Source organism: Camellia sinensis, chromosome 15, assembly GCF_055761805.1.
Source record: "Camellia sinensis isolate YWXY chromosome 15, ASM5576180v1, whole genome shotgun sequence".
Lineage (NCBI taxonomy): Eukaryota > Viridiplantae > Streptophyta > Magnoliopsida > Ericales > Theaceae > Camellia > Camellia sinensis.
Window position 1 is genome coordinate 70,027,598 of NC_138975.1, and position 24,732 is coordinate 70,052,329.

Consider the following 24,732-nt stretch of genomic DNA (forward strand, 5'->3'; position numbering starts at 1 on the left):
AAATTACTCTAGCTGGATATGAACTGGAAGGGGCAGCAGACCATTGGTGGACCTTAATCAAGGAATCTAGGGATATCACAATGATGACATGGGCGCAATTTAGAAATCTATTCTTAAAAAAGTATCTTCCGGACGTGATCAAACAAGAAAGGATTTGAGAATTTCAGAAGGTAATAAATGCTGAAGAAAAGGCACGAAGATTCAAGTGGGGCCTAGACCCTATAATTAGAGAAAGGGTCTTACCTCAACGACTCCAAACATATGATAAAGTAGTAGGCACTGCCTTAGATAGGAAAGTAGCTGACGCAAGGAGGATTTGGAACAAAATGAAAGAGAGTCAATCATTTGTAGGACCCCGGAGAAACCAAAAGGAAAACGTGGCACAAAAACCTTATTCCAGGCTGCCACCACAACAACAAAATTTGAAGAAAAGTTTTCAAGAAAGACCAGTAAGGCTGATCCAGTGCTATCATTGTCAACAGATGGGACATAAGGGGTTCGAATGTCCCCAGTAGGACAGAGATCAAGAAAAACACTTAAGATAACAACCATGGGTAATTAAGCCAAAGACTGCTAAACAACAAAATTTCAAGGTGAAGGATATTAGGAACCAAGCCAAATTAGCACTTTATGATAAGAGAACACAAGGTCAACAAAGGCGTAGTGAAGAATGGAGGAATATGATGAGGAAATGTTACAAGTGTGGCCAACCAGGACATTTTAAGAATAAGTGTCCTCAACTCGCTCAATCAGGATATCAAGTAAAAGGAACGGGAGCAAACACGCAAGGGATTAGTGGTCAGAAACCATGGACAAGTATAACAAGTTGGTCGAGTATATCAGTGGGCAGGAAACAACAAGAGGTCTAGGCTCAGTAGTAGTTAGAGGCCAATCGGCAGAGCATTCACACTACAAGCAGAAGAAGATCTCACCGCGCCGCATCCAAGGTACAGGTAAGGTGCTGCAAGTAGACTTGAAGAACCGCAAAAAGAGCTTCAGGAAAGTAAAACTAGGATAATAGTTAGGACCCTCTTTGAAGGAATTTTTGTAATTCGAGCATAAGGTGTAAATTCTCCTTAATTAATCCTAGTCTTGGTACTTTTACACTCGTCTCATAATTCTTAAGTACATGTTTTATCCATCACATCCCTTGTAACTATGCTATATCGGACCATTAGAACTTGTATGTGGACCCTTAGAAATTGAATGTACGACAATTCTTGACTCCTGAAGAATGAAGATACCTGACATCAACCTCATCCTAGAAATAGATTTATTACTTGTAACTTAGCTATTATCGAAAGTTGCCAAAAGAAGGAGATGACTTACCTATCCAACAGAATGCTTTTATTATTTAAGGGGGATAGATTAATGATGCAACAAATCAACCAACACAATGGGAAGTGTAGATCGCCGCATCAGGAAATTGGTAATACAAGCCCTCACATTGAAGCAGCAGCGTCATTACCTATATAGTCAACAGTTCAAGAAACGTGGGAGATTAGCTTATCTCCTTAGTCATTAATCAGAGAGGAATTCGATTCAAAACGCTATTATTAGAATAAGAGCAATGGCGACTCTAGACAAAACGGAGAATAACATAAAAGGAGAAAACGATCTGAATGATTTAAAGACACGCTGCCAGCACTAGAACGCAATTGCCCACAACAATTTGAGACAAGAAGAATGACTGAAATTTTGAGGACGAAATTTATTTAAGAGGGAGAGGTTGTGAGACCCCTAACTTTTGTAAACCTTATTAGGTCCCTAAATTTTGAGTTATTATAATAAAATCCTTAATTCGTTGATTGTTCGCAAATTAAACCCTAGAACCGAAAACGCATCACGGACGAACCCATACAAACCCTAATCGACCCTGCAAGCTTAGAAATCATTTCTAACACTCTAATATTAATATTTAACTCTCAAATTTTAGATTAATCACTCTAAACCTTAACTTTCGATTTTCACAGTCTTCGTTCGGTTATTTACCTTTAAATTCAAAGCAAGATAATACAAACCGAATTACTTTTCCTAACACTAATTTATTAACTCTACACTTGAAATAGATACTTTAATTGAGCCCAAGCCCTCAGATTTTTTTTTTAAATCACAAATTGACCCCAACACAAGTACCATTATATATTTATATATACACTTGTACCATAAAATCTTTTTTTAACATTATATTTTACAATTTCCAAGATTTATCCACAAAAAAAAAAATATATATATATATATATATAAAACAAGTCCATCAATTCATCATCACATGGCTAGCCATCATACCTCCTTGGCTATAATCAATGTACTTTAGTACAAACAAATCCCTTGAAATCTTGGAGCAATAATGACTTTGGTACTTATAAAGATTTGCTATATATATGTGTGTGTACTTCTAACTATAAGGTATTTAAATTAGCCCTAAACCTAACTAGATCATAATTAAATACATAATTAAGGTTCTAATCCTCCCTTATTCCATTACATTTAAACCAAATCAAGGCACTATTCAATTGAATTGGAACCAATGGACATTTGGGACTTTTCACACCAAATTCTCTATAAATATACCACTCATCCCCATTTGTTGAGCACATATACACACCCACACACACACCCACACTATATTCTAGCGAGAGAAGAAAGGGAGAAGGGTGAGCTTGGTGGAAGATAGGAGAAAAAGTTTGCTAGCAATTCCAACAACCCTCAAGTAAGCCACAACACAACTCTCTCTTCCATTTTCCTTTGTCAAATACATGTTATTAGAAGTTTAAAATGGTATTTTCAGATGTGTTATAATGGTATTCTTGTGTTAAAAATGGAAGGAGTTGAGCCTTGATTCTACCCTTCTTTTATTTTTCTTAATCGGTATAAGGCTACATTTTTTCCTTTCAATCTCTCAAAATTTTCAAAGGCAGCCCTTCACTTTAAATTTTTGAGTTTAATACAAATTATTTAGCATGTTTTCATCACAAGATAAGTGAAAAATTTCCCCTAGCTGACCTCTTTTCTCACCAACTTTCTATTTTCAAGAACTGTGCCAGAAAAATCTGTTTTGCAGCCACATTACGAAAATTGTAGAAAAATTTATAAAAATATTTTGGACCTCTATTTTATGTCAAAATATTTCTTAAGGAGTTATCTTTCTAGGAAAATTGGTTTCATTAAAAACGCGTGAGCAGTTTGTGAAAAATTCTGATTTTCGTAGCAGTCGACGAATCTGGACAGACGTGGAGTATTTCTGAAATAACTACAAATCTGGAAAAGCTATTCCATTTCCAAAAAATTTTCTAAAAACTAGATAAAATTCCCTACGAACCATAGGAAGGTTGGGCTCTAGATAAATCTAAAATAGCCGTTTTGAGTATAATCTTTAGGAAGTACTGAATTTGGAAATTCTGTTTTCATTAGTGTTTCATGCTCTTGTGTTCATGAATATGCTTATTAATTTATGATCATATCTCGATATGATATTTTACATGTCATAGGTTTATGTATTTTATTTTAATCCTACGATGGTGCTCACACTTATGCAAATCTGAAAATTTTATTCATGTGCGAATTTATTTCCTTAACTACTTGAATATGCCTAGAGCTACTTGTGCCTATCTTCATGTGTGAATCTCATGTGTTGTAACCTTATTTCCTTCTATTTGTACTATTTAGTTGTTCAAACTTGTGCAATAGATGTTGTTTCATGAGCATGTGCTAATTGTGACTTAAATTATCTAACTCAAATGGGAAACTTAATGGGTGGTAATGGGTTGCAAATTTTTGGACAAGATTACTAAGTTATTGATTGGTTGACGGGTTGCGTTCCCTATTTGGAAGTTAAAATCTTGTACAAGTGATTTTCGGAACCCTTAAACAGAACGATTGTATTCGGACCCTAGGTATTTGGTGTAAGGAGGGATTTTGGAAAGGCCCATTATTACCGTCTCTTTTGAGGCCCTGTAGTTGGCACTACACAGTATATAACCGTTGGTAGGCATCCGAGGTTAGTTCTGTAACAAAGTAGCAAAAGAGGGGGCATACCGAATAATCCGCATCCGATTTTTGTGGTTGGGAGGACGAAGTCTCTTTGGGGGATTTCTAGATTTCTAACATCTAACCTTGTAATCCTTTATTATTGAATGATTATCATGCTTCATTACTTGCTTGTTATAATTATGATGGTGTATTGGATTGGGAAAAAAGGATGGGGTGTGTGTGCGTTTATTGGGCATTCAAAGCTCATGGCGTTTCATACCAGGTATCGAAGAAACGTACAAAGCCAATGAAGAGTCAAAGACATTTGAAGACTTAAGTTTTCCTTAGAGAAAGTTTAAAACCATTTCGCTCATTAGTCTAATTGTGCTTTTATTTATTCTTTTTGGATTGTAATAGTAATGGAACTCATTTTGTAAATTTAAAATTGGAGACGCTGTAATTATTATTTACCTTGTAATCCTATGCCTATCTCTACGTTGCATATGAGACCTTGTGTCAATGCCTTTTAAGATCTGTCAAAAGGGTAGTGCGATACCTAAAAAAGCTGGACTTAGAAGGGAGGCTAACTTGACTCCTCCGGCGATCTGGGATGTTACTCGGTTATTGGCCATAGGACTCATTAGTGTCATTTCCTAGACTCCTAACCTTAGATAAACCCTGTATTTAATTGATAATGTATTCTCTGAAGTTCACGATTTTTGGGGCATCACATGGGTCCCTTCATCTTCAAAGCCATAGCAGCTCTGTCAATCATATTTAGCAAAGGTAGGGTCTCCACGAAAATCTTTGAGATTTCTTTTCAGAAATTTCTCTGATGCATTTTACTTTCATCCTTGAATCTGTTCTTCTTCAACTCGGTTATCTCTGTTCGTAATTAGGGTTTCATTATCACCACTTCACTATGGTAAGTGTTTTAATTCTCGAACTAGTTTTTCTCTGTATCTAGAGTTCATTGCATTTTATAATATTCTTCAATTAATTAGGGTTTTTATTTTGTAATAATATCCAGATTAATTAGGATTTCAATTTCATTTTGTATCTTTCTTAAAGCTTGTTATGTCATTATGTCTATAATTTTATCCTATATCTGAATTTTCTCTAATAACGTTAGATTCACTTTACTTTGTGTGCTTGATTGATCTTGTTGAAGCTAATAGTTTCATTGAGATGAATTTCTCTGCAATTTCTTTGCCATTAGTTTGGTTGAGATGAATTTTCTCAGGCATTTCAATTTATATTGCCTGTTTGATTTTCACTGGTTGGTTTCCTCGATATGATGAATTTTCTCTGGAATCTAAATTTTCTCTGACCACAATTATAATCACATTACCTTATGTGCCTTGATTGAATTTTTCTAGCATTTGAATTTTATCTAACCCATCAAATTATGTTGCTCGTTTGATTTTCACTAGTTAGTTGTGCACTTGTGTGTAATTTTTTCCTTGAGATGAATTTTCTCTGGCATCACAATTTTCTCTGAACACATTGGATTCAGTTTAGTCTATCTGCTTGCTTGATCTTGTTTGAGATGGATTTTCTCTGCAATTTCTTTTTCCCTTGGAATTGGTGTCTTCTTGATGCTAGTTGCCTCTTGGGCGTGGACTTCCTGTTTTGTTTGCGGTGCTTCTGGTGTTTTGCTACTGCCTTTAGATCTTAGCTCATAATTGGCAGTGACAAAGAGTTTCTATTTTGTTTGGGATGTTTGCGCTGTTTTGCTATCACTGCATTTTGATCTCAGCTCATAACTAGAAGACTGAATGATTTTCTGTTTCTTTTGTGGTGCTTTAGGTGTTTTGCTGCTGCTGCATTTTGCCATTTCTAAACAATGAAAACATAAAGATGTCAACATGAAATTCAACACAAGGACGAAAAATTCAACATTAAAGATGTCAAATCCCTAAAAAAATTTCAAAAACCAGAGAAAATTACACAGACAAGCAGACAACTATACAAAGAAAATCAAGGAAGTCACAAAAAGAAATTAGACACTTCTGTGGTCAGAGAAAATACATATGCCAGAGAAAATTCAGCACAATAAGACAACATACCAGTGAAAATCAAACAAACAATATAAATTAGTGGGAGTTTAATGTGGACAAAGAAAATTCAAATGCTAGAGAAAATTTGAGAGAAAATCAAATAGACAACTACCTAGAGAAAATCAAGCAAGGTACAGAGAGAAAGGAAGTCCAATGTGTTCAGATAAAATTAATCTAAAGGGGATATCTTAGTGCCAGAGAAAATTCATCTCGAAAGGAAAGTTACACATAAAGAGACAACTAATCAGTGAAAATCAAACAAGTAACCTAAATTAGGAACCTAATTGTGAGCAAAACAGAGAAGGCTCAAAATACAAAGAAAATTTGAAAACACAGACAAATTGAGCAAACCAAAGAAATTTCAAAACACGGAGAAATTTTAGATAAATATCTCTCTGTCTCAAAATTTCTCTAGATTGAAATTTCTCTGTAAAAATTTGAGGGACCCCAGCTACTATGAAAATATTTCATATCCTTTATGCTATTAAATCGTAATATAAGGGACCTTAAAAAAAATTTCCCGAACGTTAATTACTTATCTATACTATATATTAAGAAAAAAAATGAGTTTTAATTTTAAGAGCTCTAGGAGCTTCAAAACTCTAATCTAATTATGTTGATTCTGGATTATTTTTTAAAAAGAAAAAAAATATCATTAGCTACTAAAAATTGAAATTTTAAACTACACCTATCATTTAGGGATTCAAATTTAAATACACATGATTTAAGGAATTGTTTTCCATACGTAAAATATACTATATATTTTACCTAGCTAATCAGCATGAGTTTACATTTTTAAAAAAATATATATTAAAAAAAAAAAAAAGCTTACACAACAAACATGTTTCACTGCTTTCACATAAAATCTTCTTTATTGTTTCATCTCTACCAGAATAAATATTGTTTACACTACTCTCTCTTTCAAAATGATGATTGTTAAGATTTCATTGGTGAATAAATTTGTTTATTATTTATTTTTACATTCATTCAAGTTTAATCTTCACGTTTATCAGACCTTCGTTACCAACAGAACGACAATAAACTAGACCCATATGTGAAAATAACCATGGATGCCTCCTTCAATTCTATGGTTTGAAAAAAAAGAAAAAAAAAATGAAGCTTATACAAGAAATATCTTTATTTTTATTTTTTTCCGTCATTCAAGCTTAATCTCTACATTCGTTCGGTTTCTGTTAGCAACAGAACAATAATAAATCAGACCCATATGTGAAGATGATCATTGATGCCACCTTCAAATTCTAAGGAAAAAAATAAAAGAAAAGGAATGTCATACTTTCTTTTTAAATTTGAAGAAGGATTAGTATACTTTCCCTCTATTTGAATTTTGAAATGGATTAATATACTTTTCATTTGAGTGTCATAAATTAAGAAATATTATTTATTTATTTATTTTTGCTTCAATAAGGCTAGCCAATAAAAGATGTTTTTAATTATTTAAAATCAAAAAATTAGAATTTAGAATGAATGTTTGAAACTCTTAGAAGGCTTTTTATTAAAATATTCTTTGTCCTTAGGCCTTGTTTGGCAAGTGGTTGTTTTAGCCAAAAAGTCAAAAAATACTAAAAAAATCAAAAAGCCAACGACCTATACTAAAAAGTCAAAGATTCTCTTTTCTCTTTACTTTTTGCACAACTTTTTGTAAAAAGTCAAAAAGTCATCACGTACTAATTTTTTTAACATCATATTTTAGCTAAAAGTTACTAAAAAAGCATATTCCCAAACAATGCCTTAATATATGTATATATAGATTAGCTTATAACCTGTGTTATGCATGGAGTGATATAATAATCCATAAATTTGTTTCTTAATCAATTAAAAATAATTTTTAAAAAAACAAAAAAATATAAGATTAAGGTGCAGCACTAATAAATCTCAAACAATGATCTTATGAACTGTTTCGTCCTTCCTTTTTTCTTATAAACCTAAAGGTCCATTGTAATGTAAATTACATAAATAGCCAAAATGTGAAATTTTTTTCATACACTACAACATATAGGAGTTTTAGAGACTAAAAAATGAAAATTTTGTTGTAAAAGATATTTACAACCAATTTCTATCGTCATAAAGATAGTCGCTAAAAGGTCGTCCCGAAAAGTCAAAAACAAGATTTTTAGCGACAAAATTTTTAAAATGTCATAAATAAATAGACTTTTAGGGACACAATAATTTGGTCTCACAATGGTTTATTTTTTTAGACAAAAAAATTGGTCCCAAAAAGATAATAATTCATCACTAATGTCTAATTTTCGTTGCTAAAAATGTAATAATGACACTTTTCGCAACAACAATATTTGGTCCCTATAAAAATAATTTTATCCATAAATTTTGGTCTCTAAAATCTTAATTTTTTGTAGTGGTAACACTTCGTAAAAAACTCTCTAGTGTACCTCAAACGTGACACTCCAATGTAACATTCAATATAATAAGATTATTGAAAATGATTTGGTTAGATTTTGATCTATCACTTTATAATAAAGAGTCTATTGATATTTGTTTTTTTTTATTACAAATGACACTATTACGTCATTTTAAGGTAAAATTTTGCATAAACAAAAAAGGATATAAGCAAAAAATAAATAACAGTTTGTAGAGAATAGAGTGCGCAATGCAAAAATAAATAAAAATAAAAAAATTTGTGCTTTACTTGGTGTATACCCGATTGTAGTATTGCTCCCTTCAATACAACCTTCCCTATGCAAAAGAAGAAAAAATAAATAAAAAAGAAAAACAAAACAAAACAAAACAAGTTGAGCTGTCATATTCTAAAATAAACGACTAAAAGAAAGTGTTTGCTCACTTCAAGTCAATGGAGATTCCCTTCTTCCCTATGTAACAAATAAAAAAATAATAATTAAAAAAAAAACCTGAGCTGTCATATCCAGGCCTTAAGATAAAACATAAAAAAAGACTACAAGAAAGTCTTCTTTGATAATTGTATCCTCTCTATATTTATTTGAGGTTGAAAGTGGTGAGATGGGAGTAAGGAAAGTTTAGCAAATTCAATTGGTGTATCCGTTTTCTTGGCAAAATGAGCTTCAACGATGATGAGCCGATTGTTGCAAGCCAAGATGTCTCAGGTTTATGTTTTCTTCGTTTCTCCATTTATACTCTATGAATTTACAAAGAAAAGCCACACAATTGTATTGATATATCTCACTCAAAGCTTACAAGAAACAGAGTATTCATCCTCTGTCAAATCTCTCAATGTCTAAGATTTTCCCTCTATCAGCTTATATAAATCTAAGCTAGTAATTGAGCTATTTACAGAAGCTCTTACCAGTGTGAAAGCATGGCTGGAGCTATCTGTAAATCATGGCTGGGGTCTTTTTCTTCTTCATGTCTAAGTCTTTGACCCTTTGACCATGGGAGCTCCTTTGAAGCTGCCATGCTTCTGCACAATGTATCATGTGTAGCAAGTTCATTTCCAACACTTTCTGCACCATATCGGCTGTATATACTCCTGTAGCATACTAGAATGTTTTGTTGATTGTTAATTTGAGTTTTGGGATGATGGTATATTTCAGGGGAAAAACCTGCAACATTCTTGGCAGGAAAAACAAAGGCGAAAATCATCAACAAGGCGACGGCACCACTGGAACAAAGCGAATTCAAGGTGATGCTGGAGCTCATGGGGGCAGGATCCGGCAATGACAGATCCGGAGTGGATCTTGTGACGGTCTTAGATGTCAGTGGTAGCATGGACGGAGAGAAGTTAGAAAAAATGAAAATTGCCATGCTATTCATGATCAAGAAACTTAGCCCGATTGATCGTTTGTCAATTGTCACATTTAGCGGGGGCTCCAAGAGATTGTGCCCATTGAGGCAGATAACTGAAAATTCTCAAGCGGAGATTGAAAAACTGGTCAATGCTTTAGTTGCTAATGGTGGGACAAACATTTCTGCTGGCCTTCAAACGGGCTTAAAAGTGCTCAATGACCGCAGACATACTAGTGGGCGTGTGGTGGGCATTATGCTTATGTCCGACGGTCAGCCAAACCAAGGTGATGATGCTGCCCAAGTTCCAGTCGGCAATGTGCCCGTATACACATTTGGTTTTGGCGCAGACCACGATCCGAGGGTAAGTTGTATTGAAAAAAACAATTTCATTCATACTAATTTTATAGGTAATTATTTAATAATCGCAGAGAATGGACACGTGGTACCATAAGATTATGATTGGTGGAAAAGGTAGATAGGTGGGATATTGTGTTGGATGATTGAGAAATAAAAAAGGGAATATTAAATAATAATTGGTTAAGGAGTATAAACACGTAGTATTCAAAGAATATTGAATAATTTCTCGAATTATGGAGGGATGGTTAGCATTTTTCTAAAAAAAAATTGCAAAGCTGTAGTAGTATAACTTTAGTAATTCCGGTACGTGTACTCCTTTGATATAGGTGCTCAATGCCATCGCAAACCACAGCATGGGAGGAACGTTCTCAGAAGTTCGAAACCAGAACAACTTGAGTATTGCATTTTCCCAGTGTTTGGCTGGGCTTCTCACCGTGGTTGTTCAGGATCTGAAGCTCACTGTCACAAAAGTTGAATCCACAATCGTTAAGGTGTCTGCCGGAAACTATCCACAATCCAAGGACGATGATGCCAGCCCTGTGACTGTTTCATTTGGCGATCTTTACAACAAAGAGGTGCGCAAGGTCATAGTGGACCTTCTTCTCCCTGCTGCTAGTCGTCCGGCGGGCTCGGATGTCCTCGAAATCACTTACACATACAGGTGAGGTGGTACCAATATTATCAAATCCCTGCATTTACTAGCTAGTAGAATAAATTATGTTTTAATTTGACTTGATGATCGATCTGACAAATATAATGGATATGTGTATGCATATAACGCGCGTGCAGCACTGGTGGGAAATTGTTTGATGCCAGTCCGATAATCCTTACTGTAAGCCGCACCGGCAGGACATCCGTGGAGCCAGAGAGAGAGGAGGTGATGATGGAGGAGAACCGTCTCCGGACTGCACAGATGATAAAAGAATCAAGAGTCATGGCTGACGACAAGAAGCTGGACGGTGCTCTTAAGAAGCTTGCTGAAGCCCAAAGCTTGCTGGAGAACGTGGTTAATGATGAGTCTAACCCGTTGATTGAGATGCTGAAATCTGAGCTGCAACAGATGTCGAGGTTGATGAAAACACAGGAAATCTACGAAAAGCAAGGGCGTCCTTTTGCACTCTCTTCTGAGACTTCCCATAATCGCCAGCGTTTCGCTGCAAGAGGTGATGATCCGAAAGAGCTGCGCTTATTTGCCACTCCGCGTATGGACGCATACCTTGAGCAAGCCATGTCATTTGACGAGGATCCCAGCAAGCCACTGCCCTCTGTGGACGAGGATGAGAAGCATGAACCCGAGCCCGAGCCCGAGCCCGAGCCCGAGCCCGAGCCCATTCCTCCCATGGTTGGAACTCTTAGCCACTATATTCAGACGGCCATTCAGTCTTTTTTGGCTCTTTTTGGTTTTTTCAATTATTTTTTGGAATTTTTCAAAAAATATATGTTTTAAATTCGTCTCGACAAGGTGGATCAAAAAAATAAAACGTTTTTGACATAATTTTTATAAAAAAAAAAAAAAAAATCACTAAAGAAAAAAAAAATTCAAAAACGAAAGGAGGTTTTTTTTTTTTTCGTTGTTTGCCAAAAGCAGCCAGTCTCTCAAATCCATTACAACATAATAAAGCCGGCCGTCCGTAATTCAATGCTTGCATCCGTCCTTTAATTCCTTCGCCATCCATCTTTAATTTACAATGTAGCCCATTGCTTTGGGTTTTACCTTCGCACTTCAATAAATAACGAGTGTGTGATTTGCTCGTTGTTAAGTGTTTTTTTTTTTTTTTTTTTGCAATTAGTCATTTCACAGATAGATTACATTGTTGTTAAATTTCTAGTGTATGATTTGCCTGTCCCACTTCAATAAATTACTAGTGTTTGATTTGCCTTGTTAAATAAGTTTTTTAAATTAGTTAGAGTAATGCTTGGTATCATAAAAAACTTTTCATGAAAATAATCATAAAAGTTTTGTGACTCTTGAATTACACTTAAAATAAAACACCACACACTAATCAAGATAATCCAAAGATCGTAAATCTTTCATGATCATTTTTATGAAAAAAATTTCATATCTAACTTTTCTCAATTAGTTATTTTGATGAATCCTCCAAATATTAGACGAGGGTTGCGGTGATGCCCTCACGGCTGTGTCTGCCGTGCTATTGAAACGGTACCTTTTTTTTTTTTTTTTTTGTATTTTCTTTTATTTTCTGTTTTTTGGTTTTTTTTTTTTTTTAGAGTTACATTAATTTCTGTAGGGTGAAGGGGTACCATGGTATGCTTCAGACACAAGGAGCTGACTTAGACTTTGTAACCCATTTTACTTTTTCATATTATGGAGATCATTGATAATTTCATATTAGGGGAAGAAGCAATAGTTAAATTACGTCTTTTTGAAGCAAACAATTCAAATGATTTTCAAATAGATTTAATTAGTAAAAATTAATAATAAAGTAATAACACTCATTATTTTCATACAATTATATATTTTTCAAAAGTGAATAATTTTTAAAATTTTGAAAATTTTTTAGTGTTTATTTTTGTCAAACTAAATTGTATTTTTTTTTAAAAGATTAATTTTGAAACTAAAATCAAATAAACCATACATGTTTTGACTACTTCAAAACTCGCTTAAATGCATCAAAGTGAAATTGAAAGGGGGAAAAAAATGAAATTGAACAAATCAATTTATCAAACCAAAAGCCCAAAAAAAAAAAAAATGTAACTTCAAAAAAAAAATGTTAAAAAAATAATACATAAAAACCAAGTTGAGGCCAAAATATATTTAATTCACATCCAACATCCGTTAAAAAAAAAATACAAAAAAATACAAAAAAAAAAAAAAAAAAAAACCAAAACAAAACAAAACAAAATTCTAAGGCATCCAAACTTAAAAAATGTCCTTCCAAATATCCTAAAACCTATCTCAACCATTCTAAATCATCCAAACAAAATTCTAAAAACTTTTAATTTCATTTCTCAAAGCAAAAACTAAAAAGTGGATCTCCATGTCAATTTTGTGGAGACGGTTGGGAATAAATAAAAAAAATCAAAAGAACTCTCATTTCGGAAGAAGGTTTCGGTCACCATTAGATTGTCGCCCGCTAGATTAAGTGATATTCCCTGAAGAAAAAAAAAATGCAATAAATTACATTACAAATATATATTACTTTTTTCATTTGAACTCAAACTTACATATATATATATATATATATATTACTTTAGAAGTTTGTGGATTATGTGATACTTGGGAAGACAAAGGTTGTAATCGTTTGAGAACATGTTTTTTTAATAACTTTTTGATTTTTTAGTTAAAATATGATGTAAAAAAAAAAAACCTAGTATGTTTGGAATGATTTTTTGATTTTCTACTAAAAATGTACAAAAAGTAGAAAGAAAAAAGAATCTTTGATTTTTTAGTATAAGTTGTTGGCTTTTTGATTTTTTTAGTGACTTTTAAATTTTTTGACTACTTTTTGGTATATCCATAATTTATCAATTGTGGCTAATAAGGACTCCCAACATCCTAGTACATAAAACACCGTGAAAAGTAAATACACTAATACAATGTAGTCTAAAAAATAAACAAATAACATAAAATAAGAGCTAACATGTGGTTGGCTTAAAGATGAATTTTGAACATTTATAATATTGCTTGATTGACTAATAATCTAAATAAGTTATAAAATTTATCAATACATTACACAATTCATAAAAATACATAAATAAATAAATAAAATCAAACAATAGCTAACATATGGTTGACTTAAAGACGAATTTTGAACATTTATAATATTGCTTGATTGACTAATAATCTAAATAAGTTGTAAAATTCATCAATACATTACGCAATTCATAAAAATACATAAATAAATAAATAAAATCAAACAATAGCTAACCTATGATTCTCTTGAAGATGAATTTTGAACATTTGTAGTTTTGCTTAATTGACCAACAATCTAAAAAGGTTGTAGAATTTATCAATATATTACACAATTTATAAAAAAAAATAATAAATAAATAAATAACTTAGAACAATAGCTAACCTGTGGTTGGCTTCAAGATGAATTTTGAACATTTATAGTGTTCCTTGATTGATCAGTAGTTTAACGAAATTGTAAAAGTTATCAATACTTTACACAATTTATAAAAATAAATACCAGTAATTTAAAATTTCAAAAGTATGTAAGTAATACCTTACTCAAGCCTGGCCCTGACCCAAGGTGAGCAAGGTAGCCACCTTGGGCCCCCAAAATTTATCAAAATTTAAGGGCCCAAAATATTATTCAGTGTACTTGGTTTCAGTTTTCTGAATCCAATTTTTTGAAAACTAAGGTTTTTTTGTTTTTTGTTTTTTTTGTTTTTAGATCTCGTTTGGCAAGTGACTTTTTTAGCCAAAAAGTCAAAAAGTCACTAAAAAAATCAAAAAGCCAACAATTCATACAAAAAACTCAAAGATTCTCTCTTCTTTCTACTTTTTGCATATCTTTTCGTAAAAAGTCAAAAAGTCATCCCAAACATACTAGTTTTTTTTAACTCATATTTTAGCCAAATAACCAAAAATTTACAAAATTAGTCTGTTCCCAAACGAGGCCTAATGAATATTTTTTAAATTTTAAGTAATTTTTTTACTTTTTTGGATACATTTTACTTAAATGTATCTAAATAGTAAAATATTTGTGAAAAAATATTTTTAAAAATTAATAAATACGCAAAAATACAAAAATGTACTAAATTTTCATATTTTTTGGTATTTTAGTGTATTTTTTTAAAGATTTTTTTCACAAATATTATACTTTTTAAGTGTGTTTATGTTAAGTGTATCTAAATTTTTTTAAAAAAACAATTCTTAAAATATTAAAAAATTCATTAAAAACATTAAAATATGAAAATAAAAAAGTAAAATTTTCTAAAAACTAGAATCAAACAAGTTGTAGTTCTTATAGGGGAAAATTACTATATAGTCATATGTAGGGGATCTATTTCCCTTCTAATCCCACTATATTTTTAATAGACTAATAGGTCCACAGTTTTTTAAGTTTTGTACCTGGAGGTCTCGTTTTTTATTTTCTTATTTTTTAAATGACTATATTACCCTTTGATTTGATATATATATATACATGAAAAATCAAATATTCGCCTATGTGAGGTTGTCTGGGATCTCGATCTCTCTCTGTGATACCGATCTCTTTGTGCTGTGAGGTCGATCTCGTTGTGCTGTAAGGTGGACCCTCTCTCTCTCTCTCTCTCGATACATATATGTATGTGTATATATAGATAAGCAAATTTGTGTAATCTTTGGTTTGTGTTTGGCAATGTTGTTATAGTTCTTTGCTTTGTGATAAACTTTGTTTTTTGATACTTATTTTGTGATTTTTGTATGTGATATAGTGTAATAATTTTGATTTTATTGATTTTGTTTGTTGTATAGTGTAATGTGTTTTGAAGTTGTAGTTTGGAATTATGAATTCTGATGTTTTGATACTGATATGTTGTAATTGTATAATTTTACAGTTTTGAATTGTGAATTGTGAAGTGTTGATACTGATATGTTGTAACTGTATAATTTTGCAGTTTGGAATCTGTGAACAACTGTTTGCTAGTTTGTGATTTTGTAGTACGGAGAGGGTGTTTCTTGGTAATGTGCAAATACAGTAAGTCATGTGCTGCTATTAAGATTAGTGAGGGATGTAGTTATTATGAAGTTGTTAAGAAAATATCTGCGAAGTTCAAGAAGTTGAGTGTTGGTAACTTTTGTTTGTTTTTCTCTATTCCTGGATATTCTAATTGTATTGTTGAATGTGATGATGATTTGGAGAATATGATATCAATGGTAAGTTGTAGTGGTTCTCATGTTGTTGATGTTGTTGTGGGTGATAGGAGAATTGTGGAGGTTGATGATAATTCTTCTAGGATTGATTCTATAATTTGTGAGAGTTCTTTGATTAACGATTGTGATGATTTTGGTGGTTTGTTGCCTAGTTTTTATCCAGAACCAGAGAAAGTTTTGTTGGCTGTTAGTTGGAAGGGGATTATACACAGTGTTGGTCAAAAATTTGAAGGTGGAGTGTTGTCATTCCACATTGCATTGGCTAAGTGTGCAGTTGAGTGTGGTTTTGCAGTGAATTATTTGAAGAACAATGCAACAAGAGTAACTGCTGAATGTATGATAAAGTCGTCTACGAGTTGTAAATGGTTTGTGCATAGAAGGGTGTTGATGAATTCCGGTATTTTTTTTATTATGAAGTTGGATAATGTGCATACTTGTGGGGTTGTTGCTCGTAGATCTTGTAGCAAAATGGTTGGTTCTGATATTGGGCCTGATATTGTTCATAATGATATTAGTGATAATCTGTTGACTCGTCCTATTGAAGTTTAAAAAAAAAAGTTGAAGAAAGAATATGGTATAGATGTTTCTTATCGGGTTCCATGGTTAGCAGTTGATAAGGAAAGAGGTGGGTTGTTTGGTGATTTTGCATATTCTTTTGACCAACTTCGATGGTACCTTGAGACGGGTCTAAGAACAAATCCGGGAAGTGTGTTTGAATTAGATGTGGATGAAAGTAGTGGGTGTTTTCGGAGGTTGTTTATGGGATTTCATAGATGTTTGTATGGCTTTCAATTTTGTCGTTCGTTGTTGTTTGTTGATGGTACATTCTTGAAGGGGCGTTACAGGGGACATTTGCTTGCAGTAACATCAAATGATGATAATCAATGTATGTATTTATTTGCAGTTAGTATAGTTTTGGTTTGTCGGTGTGTTTTAGTAGTTGGCGGATTTTGGTTTCTGTTATTGTATTGTGAATTTGCAAATTTTTGCAATTTCATGTTATTTTGTTTTCAAGCCTGTTTCCTTCGACTTTTGCGATTGTTGACATTGAAAATCAAAATAATGGGATGTGGTTTTTAAGTCAGTTGTTAAAAGATGTTGGTTCAGGTTGGAGATTGACCTTTGTGTCTGACCGTCAACATGGATTGCTATTCAGTGGTTTTTCCCAATGCATATCATGCATATTGCTTGAACCATTTTAAGAGAAATTTGATTGGCAAATTGGTGTGACTTCGTACTAACTATAAAAGTTGACTTTGATAAAAAAAAATATTAGTTAAATGTGCTTATACGCCACCTGTTACTTCTTTCCAACATTATATGGAGAAATTAAGGAGTATTGCCGGGAATGGTAGAGTTGATAGTATGTTGGATGGTTTGCAAAATGATAAGTGGACCAATGCATTTTTTAGAGGGAAACGATATGGTGAGATGTCATCTAATGCTACCGAGTCTTACAATAATTGGATTGGTGGGGCCTGCGAGTTGCCTATTACTTGTATGGTTGATATGATTAGGGTTCAAATCATGACTCAATTGTCTAATAGAAGAGTTGAATCTAAAAGATAAACTACCAAATTGTGTCCAGTTATGAAAAAGAAGTTGGTGGACTCTTTGAAGCTAGCTAAGTCTTGGGGTGTGATTGTTACTAGTGATACTGTGCTTGAGGTTCATTCTTCTATTTCTTTTTATGTTGATATTGGTAGACGGACTTGTTCTTGCCATGAATGGCAATTGAATGGTTTTTCTTATTGTCGTGATGTGCATACTTTGCGTAGTAGTGGTAGAGATGTGTATGATTTCATTGATCCTTTTTTTATGTGGATTGTTTTAGAGAGTCGTACAGGGAATCTGTTTATCCACTGCCTTCAAGTGAGAGATTTGACTTTCATGGTGCTGGTAGTTCGATTATCAAACCTCCTATAACGAAAAAGCAGCCCGGGTGGAACAAGAAGAAGAGGATACCTTCTAGGGGTGACAATGTGAAGCAAATCAAGCGTAGGAGGTGCTTGAAATATGAGAATCACAATAAGAAGACGTGCATGGCTGCTATTTGAGGCCATAGTCTATTCTTTTAGATTTGTATTTGAAGTTGAGAAATTATGATAATAAAATGTGATACTTGGTATTATGGAAATAATGAATAAAGTTGGTTGCATTCTTTTTTCTTTTTTGATGTGTTCTTTGGTTATTGAAGTTGTTTTGTAACAGTTTTATTTATTTATATTTTCTTGTGGATTTGATTGGTTTTATTTTTGTGGAATGCTGAGAAGGTTGTTGAAAATTTTTTATTGAAAGTATATAATCTTTTAGTTTTACTGCATGATATATTTATTTAATATTTCGTAGTGACAAAACTGTATAATTTTACAGTTTTATTTTCAATTTTGAAATGCAGTTCATCTATTTGTTTGAGTCATGAAATTGAATAATTTTGCAGTTTCAAAAATTATGTAGGAAATACATATTATAACGCGTGGAAGGCATTCACGATAATGAAACTGCATAATTGTGTAGCATAATTTTTGTTTGAGTGATGAAACTGCATAATTTTGCAGTTTTAAGAATTATAAGAAACAACTTGATGAAACTGCATAATTTTGCAGTTTTAAGAATTGTTATAAACAAATTGATGAAACTGCATAATTTTGTAATTTGAAGAATTATTAGAAATAACCTTTCATGTATGAATTTATATGCAACCACAAATGTGGCGACAATAATAAGCACAAGAACACAAACAAGAAGAATAAGCACAAGAAGAACAACAACAAGAATAATAACAATAAGAAGAGTAACAACAACATCAATGACAACAATCATTTTCACCTTGATAACCACAAGAAGATCAATTACTAAAAGCATAAAAGTACTTGTCACATGCAAAAAAAAAAAAAAGTACAAAAATATGTTCACATGAGTATTTGTATTGTAAAGAAGTTTGTTAATTGTTTCTATGCTTTGGTATGTTTTGTCAACATTTGGTAGTGTTTGAGTTTCCAAGATCGGTTCTTATCATTGAGGAATTGACTGATGATTTCTACTCGAAATTTGACCCACTTAGTTGGGCGAAGTGATTTCTGCATAGGTTGCCAGCTGATATATTGTTTAATAACATTGCAGACGACGATTGCACAACCATTCCTGCAAAGTTTTAGATGAAGTTAATTAGTTAGGTAAAACTGTAAAATTTAGCATTTTGAAACATTAATTATTGAGTTTGTATTTTGCGAGTGTGGGGTTTGTTGTTGGCATTCCTCAATTGATACAATTACTGTCTTGCACTCTTGAGATGATAACATGCTTCCTCGATTGCTGAATAATGCTTTATTCCATCTCAGTTGATGTTGTTGCTACAAAATAGTTAGTGGGTGTTTTTGTTAGTTATAATGATGTGCTGAGATATTTTGAAAGGAAAAGTAAGAAATTTTATTTAACTTACAATTTCCTTTACAATTTCAAAGTGCTTGTTGTGGCATCCTATTGCTGGCCTCAAAGAGTCATAGTGCCTCCATATCCCATTAGCATTGTCAAAGACTACAGTTGTCCAATTGTAGCGACCTTAATTTTCATAAGTCATTATTTATTATTATTATGATTATTATTATTTTATTTTATTTTGGCTTTATTAATTGTGTGGCTATATGATAATTTAATGTGGCATTTAATTAATTTAATGTGATAGAATGATGAAACTATCTGATGTTTCAGTTTTATAAACACTAGCAACAATAAGAACAAGCCATTGTATTTTGTAAACAATAACAATAACAATAAGAAGATTAAGTATTCAACGAAATGTAGCAACAATACGAAGAAGAAAAGCCAATATTTAACAAGAAGAATAAGTAACAACAACAAGAATAAGAACAAGGAGTTGAATGTGTAAAAACAGGGATTTATGTGTAAAAAAAGGGGATTAGAATGTTTAAAAATAGGGGACTAGAATGTTTTAAAACAGGGGATTATATATAAAATAAGGTTTATACATTTTAAAGTATGTAAAATGTGTTTTACAAGGATTTTTTTTTTATGAAAGTGCTATTGAAACGGTATGATATATACAAAATATCAAAGAATAATGTACAAATTTGAATGAAAAATAATAGGTGAAGAGAGATGTTACTTTTTTTTCCCATTTATGTGAATTCGAAGTCAGGAACTATGAAATTTCTTCAGAGTCGTGATGGTTCTTCGTGTTGTTGAGAGTCGCCGATTCGAGAAGATAAACGGCTTCGTGTTGTGTTGGTGAGAGTCGACGATTGGAGAAGATGAACGGGTTCATTTTGTGGTTAGGGTAGGGTTTCAGAGGTAGTGGAGTCGAACGGTGGAGAGATGGAGGACTGAGAATGTAGAGGCGAGTGGCGGAGATGTGACAATGTACTGATCAGACTGGTGTGAGATGATCGTGGGTGAAGGTTGCGCGCGTGTAAATTGGATGATATGTGTGGGTATTTTTGTCTGATTGATAATTTGAGGACTTAATGGAGTATTGAATTTGTTTTGGTGCTAAATGGGACATAATGTGTAGGGCTTGGACCCTTGGGTCAGTTCCCCATCTTATAATAATAATAGTCCAAAATGGAGGCCCACCCAAGATTCTTCAAGTCCAGAAACAATCTAGACAAAGGGCCCCAAAAAAATTCGGGATTCTAAATTAGAATATGAAAAATATTAGGCAAATGTTGTAAATAATGAAATTTTATCCCTTTAGGGTCCGTTTGTTTTCAAAGGTCGATTGGGGTGGGATTGTTAGTGAGGGGATTATTAGTGAGGGGACTAAGAAATTTGTGTTTGTTTGATAATCAGTAGACTAGCAATAATTCCTGTTTGTTTTGAGAGGTAGGAGTGAGATTAATTAGTTAAATTCCATAAATACCCTTGTTTCATTATTATGAAATTTGGAAATTATTAGTGAGTGGATTATGAAAATTTGTGTTTATTTGTGATATATTTTAATATTAAAAATTATGTTTTATAAAACTATTATTATATTAAAATATTATCCGGATTAGGATCAGATTCATGTTCAGATTCATGTGGGGATTCATGTTCATTTGTTTGGAAATTGACTAAACTTTTATCAAGTTTTAAAGTAATAATTTCATCTTCTAATTTTTTATCTTTATGTTGTAAGTCTTTGATTGTTTGTTTAATTTGATTAATTTCTTGTTGTAAATCTTGTAATGTGACTTCTTTTTGTTTATTTTTAAATCTTTCTAAAGTTTTGGATAAACTAATTATAGGTTTATCAAACTTAGGTTTGGAATCTGAATGGATTAATAAGGATTTTAATTTATCTGTATATTTTTGTTTTAACTTAGGATCATCTAACTTACTAATTAGATCGATTAGAGCGGATTCTTCTTGAGTAGTTTTGGTAAGGACAGTAATTTGTTTAACGGGTTTACAACAAACATCATTACAACCTATGGTAATATCATTATCGGAATTATCACTAGGTGAATGGTAATCAGATGACGTATCAGGTTGATCAGAAGAGGAAGAATGACTAACAGAGTGATTTAATTGGAAAATATCATATAACTGATTTTTGGAGTTATCATCAATTTGGAGTTGATTGACTCTATCTTTTAATTTTTGTTTTTCTTTACATTTATTAGAATAATTTATTATTTTAATACAATTGTAAGTTATTTTATGTTTTTATGTTTTAATTAAATATTTTAAATATTTTAATGTGTTATGTTATTCCAATATTTGGTCTGGTATTTGGTCTGGTTTTGATTTCGTAATCCATCTCCTTCATTTTTGTATATGCTGCTTCCGCCTTTGATGGTATCAGAGCCAAGTGATGTTGTGTCCTGTTTCTAACTGTTTAGCTACTTCTGCTCAATCGCCTTCCTTGTTTGCTTAATTAATCCTGTTTTCAGTTCATCTTAATCACCCACAAGATCAGTCTGTTCTATCCACCTAGTTTAAGTCACCCACTTCTTCCCAGTCTTCAGTAAGTCCTTCGTTTTAGGCAGAGTCAGACTTTGGGGTTTAAAGATAGGGTATGTATGTACACTAGGTATGTGGTAAAATTGACAAGAATAGGGTATGTATTAAGATATCTGTAAAACTGGTTAATTAATACAGAACAATGAATCGATTATTTAGAAGTAACTCATCAGTCAGTTCTAGGTCAACTGCCTTGCCTTCCATACCTAATCCAGGCATTATAATTAATGAAGAAGATGTTGAAATACAAAATGATCAAATTAATTCTGGATGGAATATTCCAAAACTACCTATTAAAGAGATTTATAAAACTTCTTTTATACAGGATGTTTTTAAAGTTACTCTCCATGTTAAAACTATTGAACAAGTTTATGCTTTAGAAAAACCAAGAGAAACCTGTCAGTTATTTGATAAAAAATTAATCAAACGACATTTAGATCGAGGTTACAATTTTATGCATATTGGTTTAATACAAATTGGTGTCAATCCATTAACAATGATAGGACAAAATACTTCTGTTTTACTCTGTTTAAGAGATGCTCGTTTTCTTAATTACAATGCTAGTTTAATGGGAATGATGGAAACTGGTCTTAATAAAGGTCCCGTACATTTTAATTGTTTTCCTGATTTCACACTAAGTTTAAGAGATCCACATATTCTCAAAGCATTAACACTGAACATTCAATTACATGGTGAATATACTGAAATGTTAGACTCTTCTCATAATATTGCTTTAATTTATCGTGTTCATTATAAATGTATGCAAACTAATTTAAATGTTCATGCTTTACATAAAAGTCCCAAAGATAAAACCTTATTAATCCAAAGCAGTAGTACAAATGAATCAAACATTAATATTCCTCACATGATTGAATGGAAAGATATTAATTTACCTGAACAATGGGTTACTGTCAATGAAAATTACAAACATAATCAACAACAATCTTCAATCCAAGATATTCAACATATCCAACAAAACAATGATGGATCCGTTAATATTAAATTCAATCGCAGTCAATCTTCTAGACATAGTACATCTAGTGTCCCTTCTGAAATATCAACTGAAGATGAAATATTTAACACTCCTCTATTTAGGAAAAACAGTCAAATCCATCTTGGTCCAACTAATCCAACTTCAACAAATAAATTAAAAGGAATTGATAATTCTACCACTTCCCAAATTAGTAAACCTGTTTATACTACTACTTCACATTTCCCTGAAGAAGAAATAGCTTCAAATAATTCCCCAACTCAAACTGATTTCGAAGGATTAATACCACCTGTCAATCCTCAGCTAATGACAATCACAAAAGATTTTACTCCTGACTTAGATAAATTACTTATTGAATTCAAATCTAAAGAAAATAGATCTAAAAGACATGCTTATAGTGCTAAATATAATTCTGTTCAACAATCCAAAATAACTCGCAAATGGTATGATTTTATGGTTCAATATGGTTTTGAATTATCTTTCTTTGATTATATGGATCAATATTACAAAAAGATTAATACCATCACAAAACATAAATGGAAAACTTCTCCAAATACTTCTGTTAGTTCTAATCATCCTCCATTAGAAAATATAATTATTGATCACCAAGGTTCTGAAGTTCCAGCCTCTCCTTTCAAATTACCTGGTACTGACCCTGAACTCAAAAAAGTTATTGAACAAAACAATTATACTAATCAATGTCTCAAAACAATTGGTAAACAATTAGATAAATTGGAAACTAATTTAGATGACCAATCTACCAAATCAGCTAAAACTTTAGATCAACCCTTACTAAATCTACCTAGTCATCGTTCTAAACGAAATAGTCTCGTTACTACTGACCAATCTACTGTCAAAGCTATTGAACAATTATTTACCAAATTAACTCCTAATGATACTTCTACATCTAAAGATAAAGGTCTTACTGTTTTAAATCAACAACCTATTACTAATACTATATCTGATCAATCTGAAACTGACACTACTGATAATGAACTACATCAATTAGCTCAACAATTTCAACCTACTACTCTTAATAAAATTCACTATCCCAAAGTTAATCCTCACAATACCAAAAACTGGTATTCTAAACCAACTCCTGTTGACCTCCAATTTGAAGACACAAATGTTAGTAATCAATTTTCTGTTTCTGCTAAGAAATTATACGAATGGAATATTGATGGTCTCAGTGAAGATCAAATCCTTCAAAAATTAAATCATTTATCTATGGTTGCCAATAGTTATCTCAGTAATTATCCCCAATACACTCAACCTGAAATTGTTTCCTTACTTACCTCTGGCTTTACTGGTATGCTCAAATCTTGGTGGGAAAAATATCTCACTGAAACAGATCGTGACTCTATTATTTATGCCAATCAAACTGATGAAAATGGTCTCCCTCTTTTTGATGAATCTATTGGATGTTGTCACCCTGATGGAATTAATCAATTAATTTATACAATAGTTCGCCATTTTATTGGTACCCCTACAAATATATATTCTCGAATCCATGATCAATTAAGTAATATTAACTGTCCAACCTTAAGTGATTTTAGATGGTATAAAGATGTATTTACCTCTCGAGTCATGTTAAGAGAAGACTGTACTAAATCATTTTGGAAAGAAAAATTTATTAATGGATTACCTAGCTTATTTGCCCATAAAATTAGAGATGTTCTTAGTCAACCCACTGGTGTTATTGAATATGATAATCTCACGTATGGTGATATAATTAGTACTATCCAAAAAGAAGGTTTAAAAATGTGTATTGACCTCAAACTTACTCAAAAAGCTAATAAAGATAAACACAAAGCTAAATATGAATGAGA

General features: G+C 32.2%; 2 protein-coding genes across 2 annotated transcripts; both read left to right on the top strand.

The window, feature by feature from the left end:
- The first annotated feature begins 8,918 nt into the window (after positions 1–8,918).
- LOC114309525 (uncharacterized) lies at positions 8,919–12,014 on the top strand. Its single transcript, XM_028255267.2, has 4 exons — positions 8,919–9,130; positions 9,578–10,131; positions 10,454–10,788; positions 10,917–12,014. The coding sequence occupies exons 1-4, from the start codon at positions 9,082–9,084 to the stop codon at positions 11,572–11,574; spliced, it is 1,596 nt and encodes a 531-aa protein (XP_028111068.2). The 5' UTR covers positions 8,919–9,081; the 3' UTR covers positions 11,575–12,014.
- Positions 12,015–15,759: 3,745 nt separating this feature from the next.
- Positions 15,760–18,005, top strand: LOC145813044 (uncharacterized). Its single transcript, XM_082908306.1, has 5 exons — positions 15,760–16,462; positions 16,556–16,834; positions 17,225–17,446; positions 17,537–17,741; positions 17,783–18,005. The coding sequence occupies exons 1-5, from the start codon at positions 15,760–15,762 to the stop codon at positions 18,003–18,005; spliced, it is 1,632 nt and encodes a 543-aa protein (XP_082764432.1).
- Positions 18,006–24,732: the final 6,727 nt, after the last annotated feature.

Coding starts and splice junctions, on each gene's coding strand:
- LOC145813044 (XM_082908306.1), top strand. CDS start 15,760: ATGTGCAAATACAGTAAGTCATGTGCTGCTATTAAGATTAGTGAGGGA. Junction 16,463..16,555: donor TATTGTTCATAATGATATTA/GTGATAATCTGT, acceptor TTCCATGGTTAG/CAGTTGATAAGGAAAGAGGT. Junction 17,742..17,782: donor CGTAGTAGTGGTAGAGATGT/GTATGATTTCAT, acceptor GGATTGTTTTAG/AGAGTCGTACAGGGAATCTG.
- LOC114309525 (XM_028255267.2), top strand. CDS start 9,082: ATGAGCTTCAACGATGATGAGCCGATTGTTGCAAGCCAAGATGTCTCA. Junction 10,132..10,453: donor GCGCAGACCACGATCCGAGG/GTAAGTTGTATT, acceptor CCTTTGATATAG/GTGCTCAATGCCATCGCAAA. Junction 10,789..10,916: donor GAAATCACTTACACATACAG/GTGAGGTGGTAC, acceptor ACGCGCGTGCAG/CACTGGTGGGAAATTGTTTG.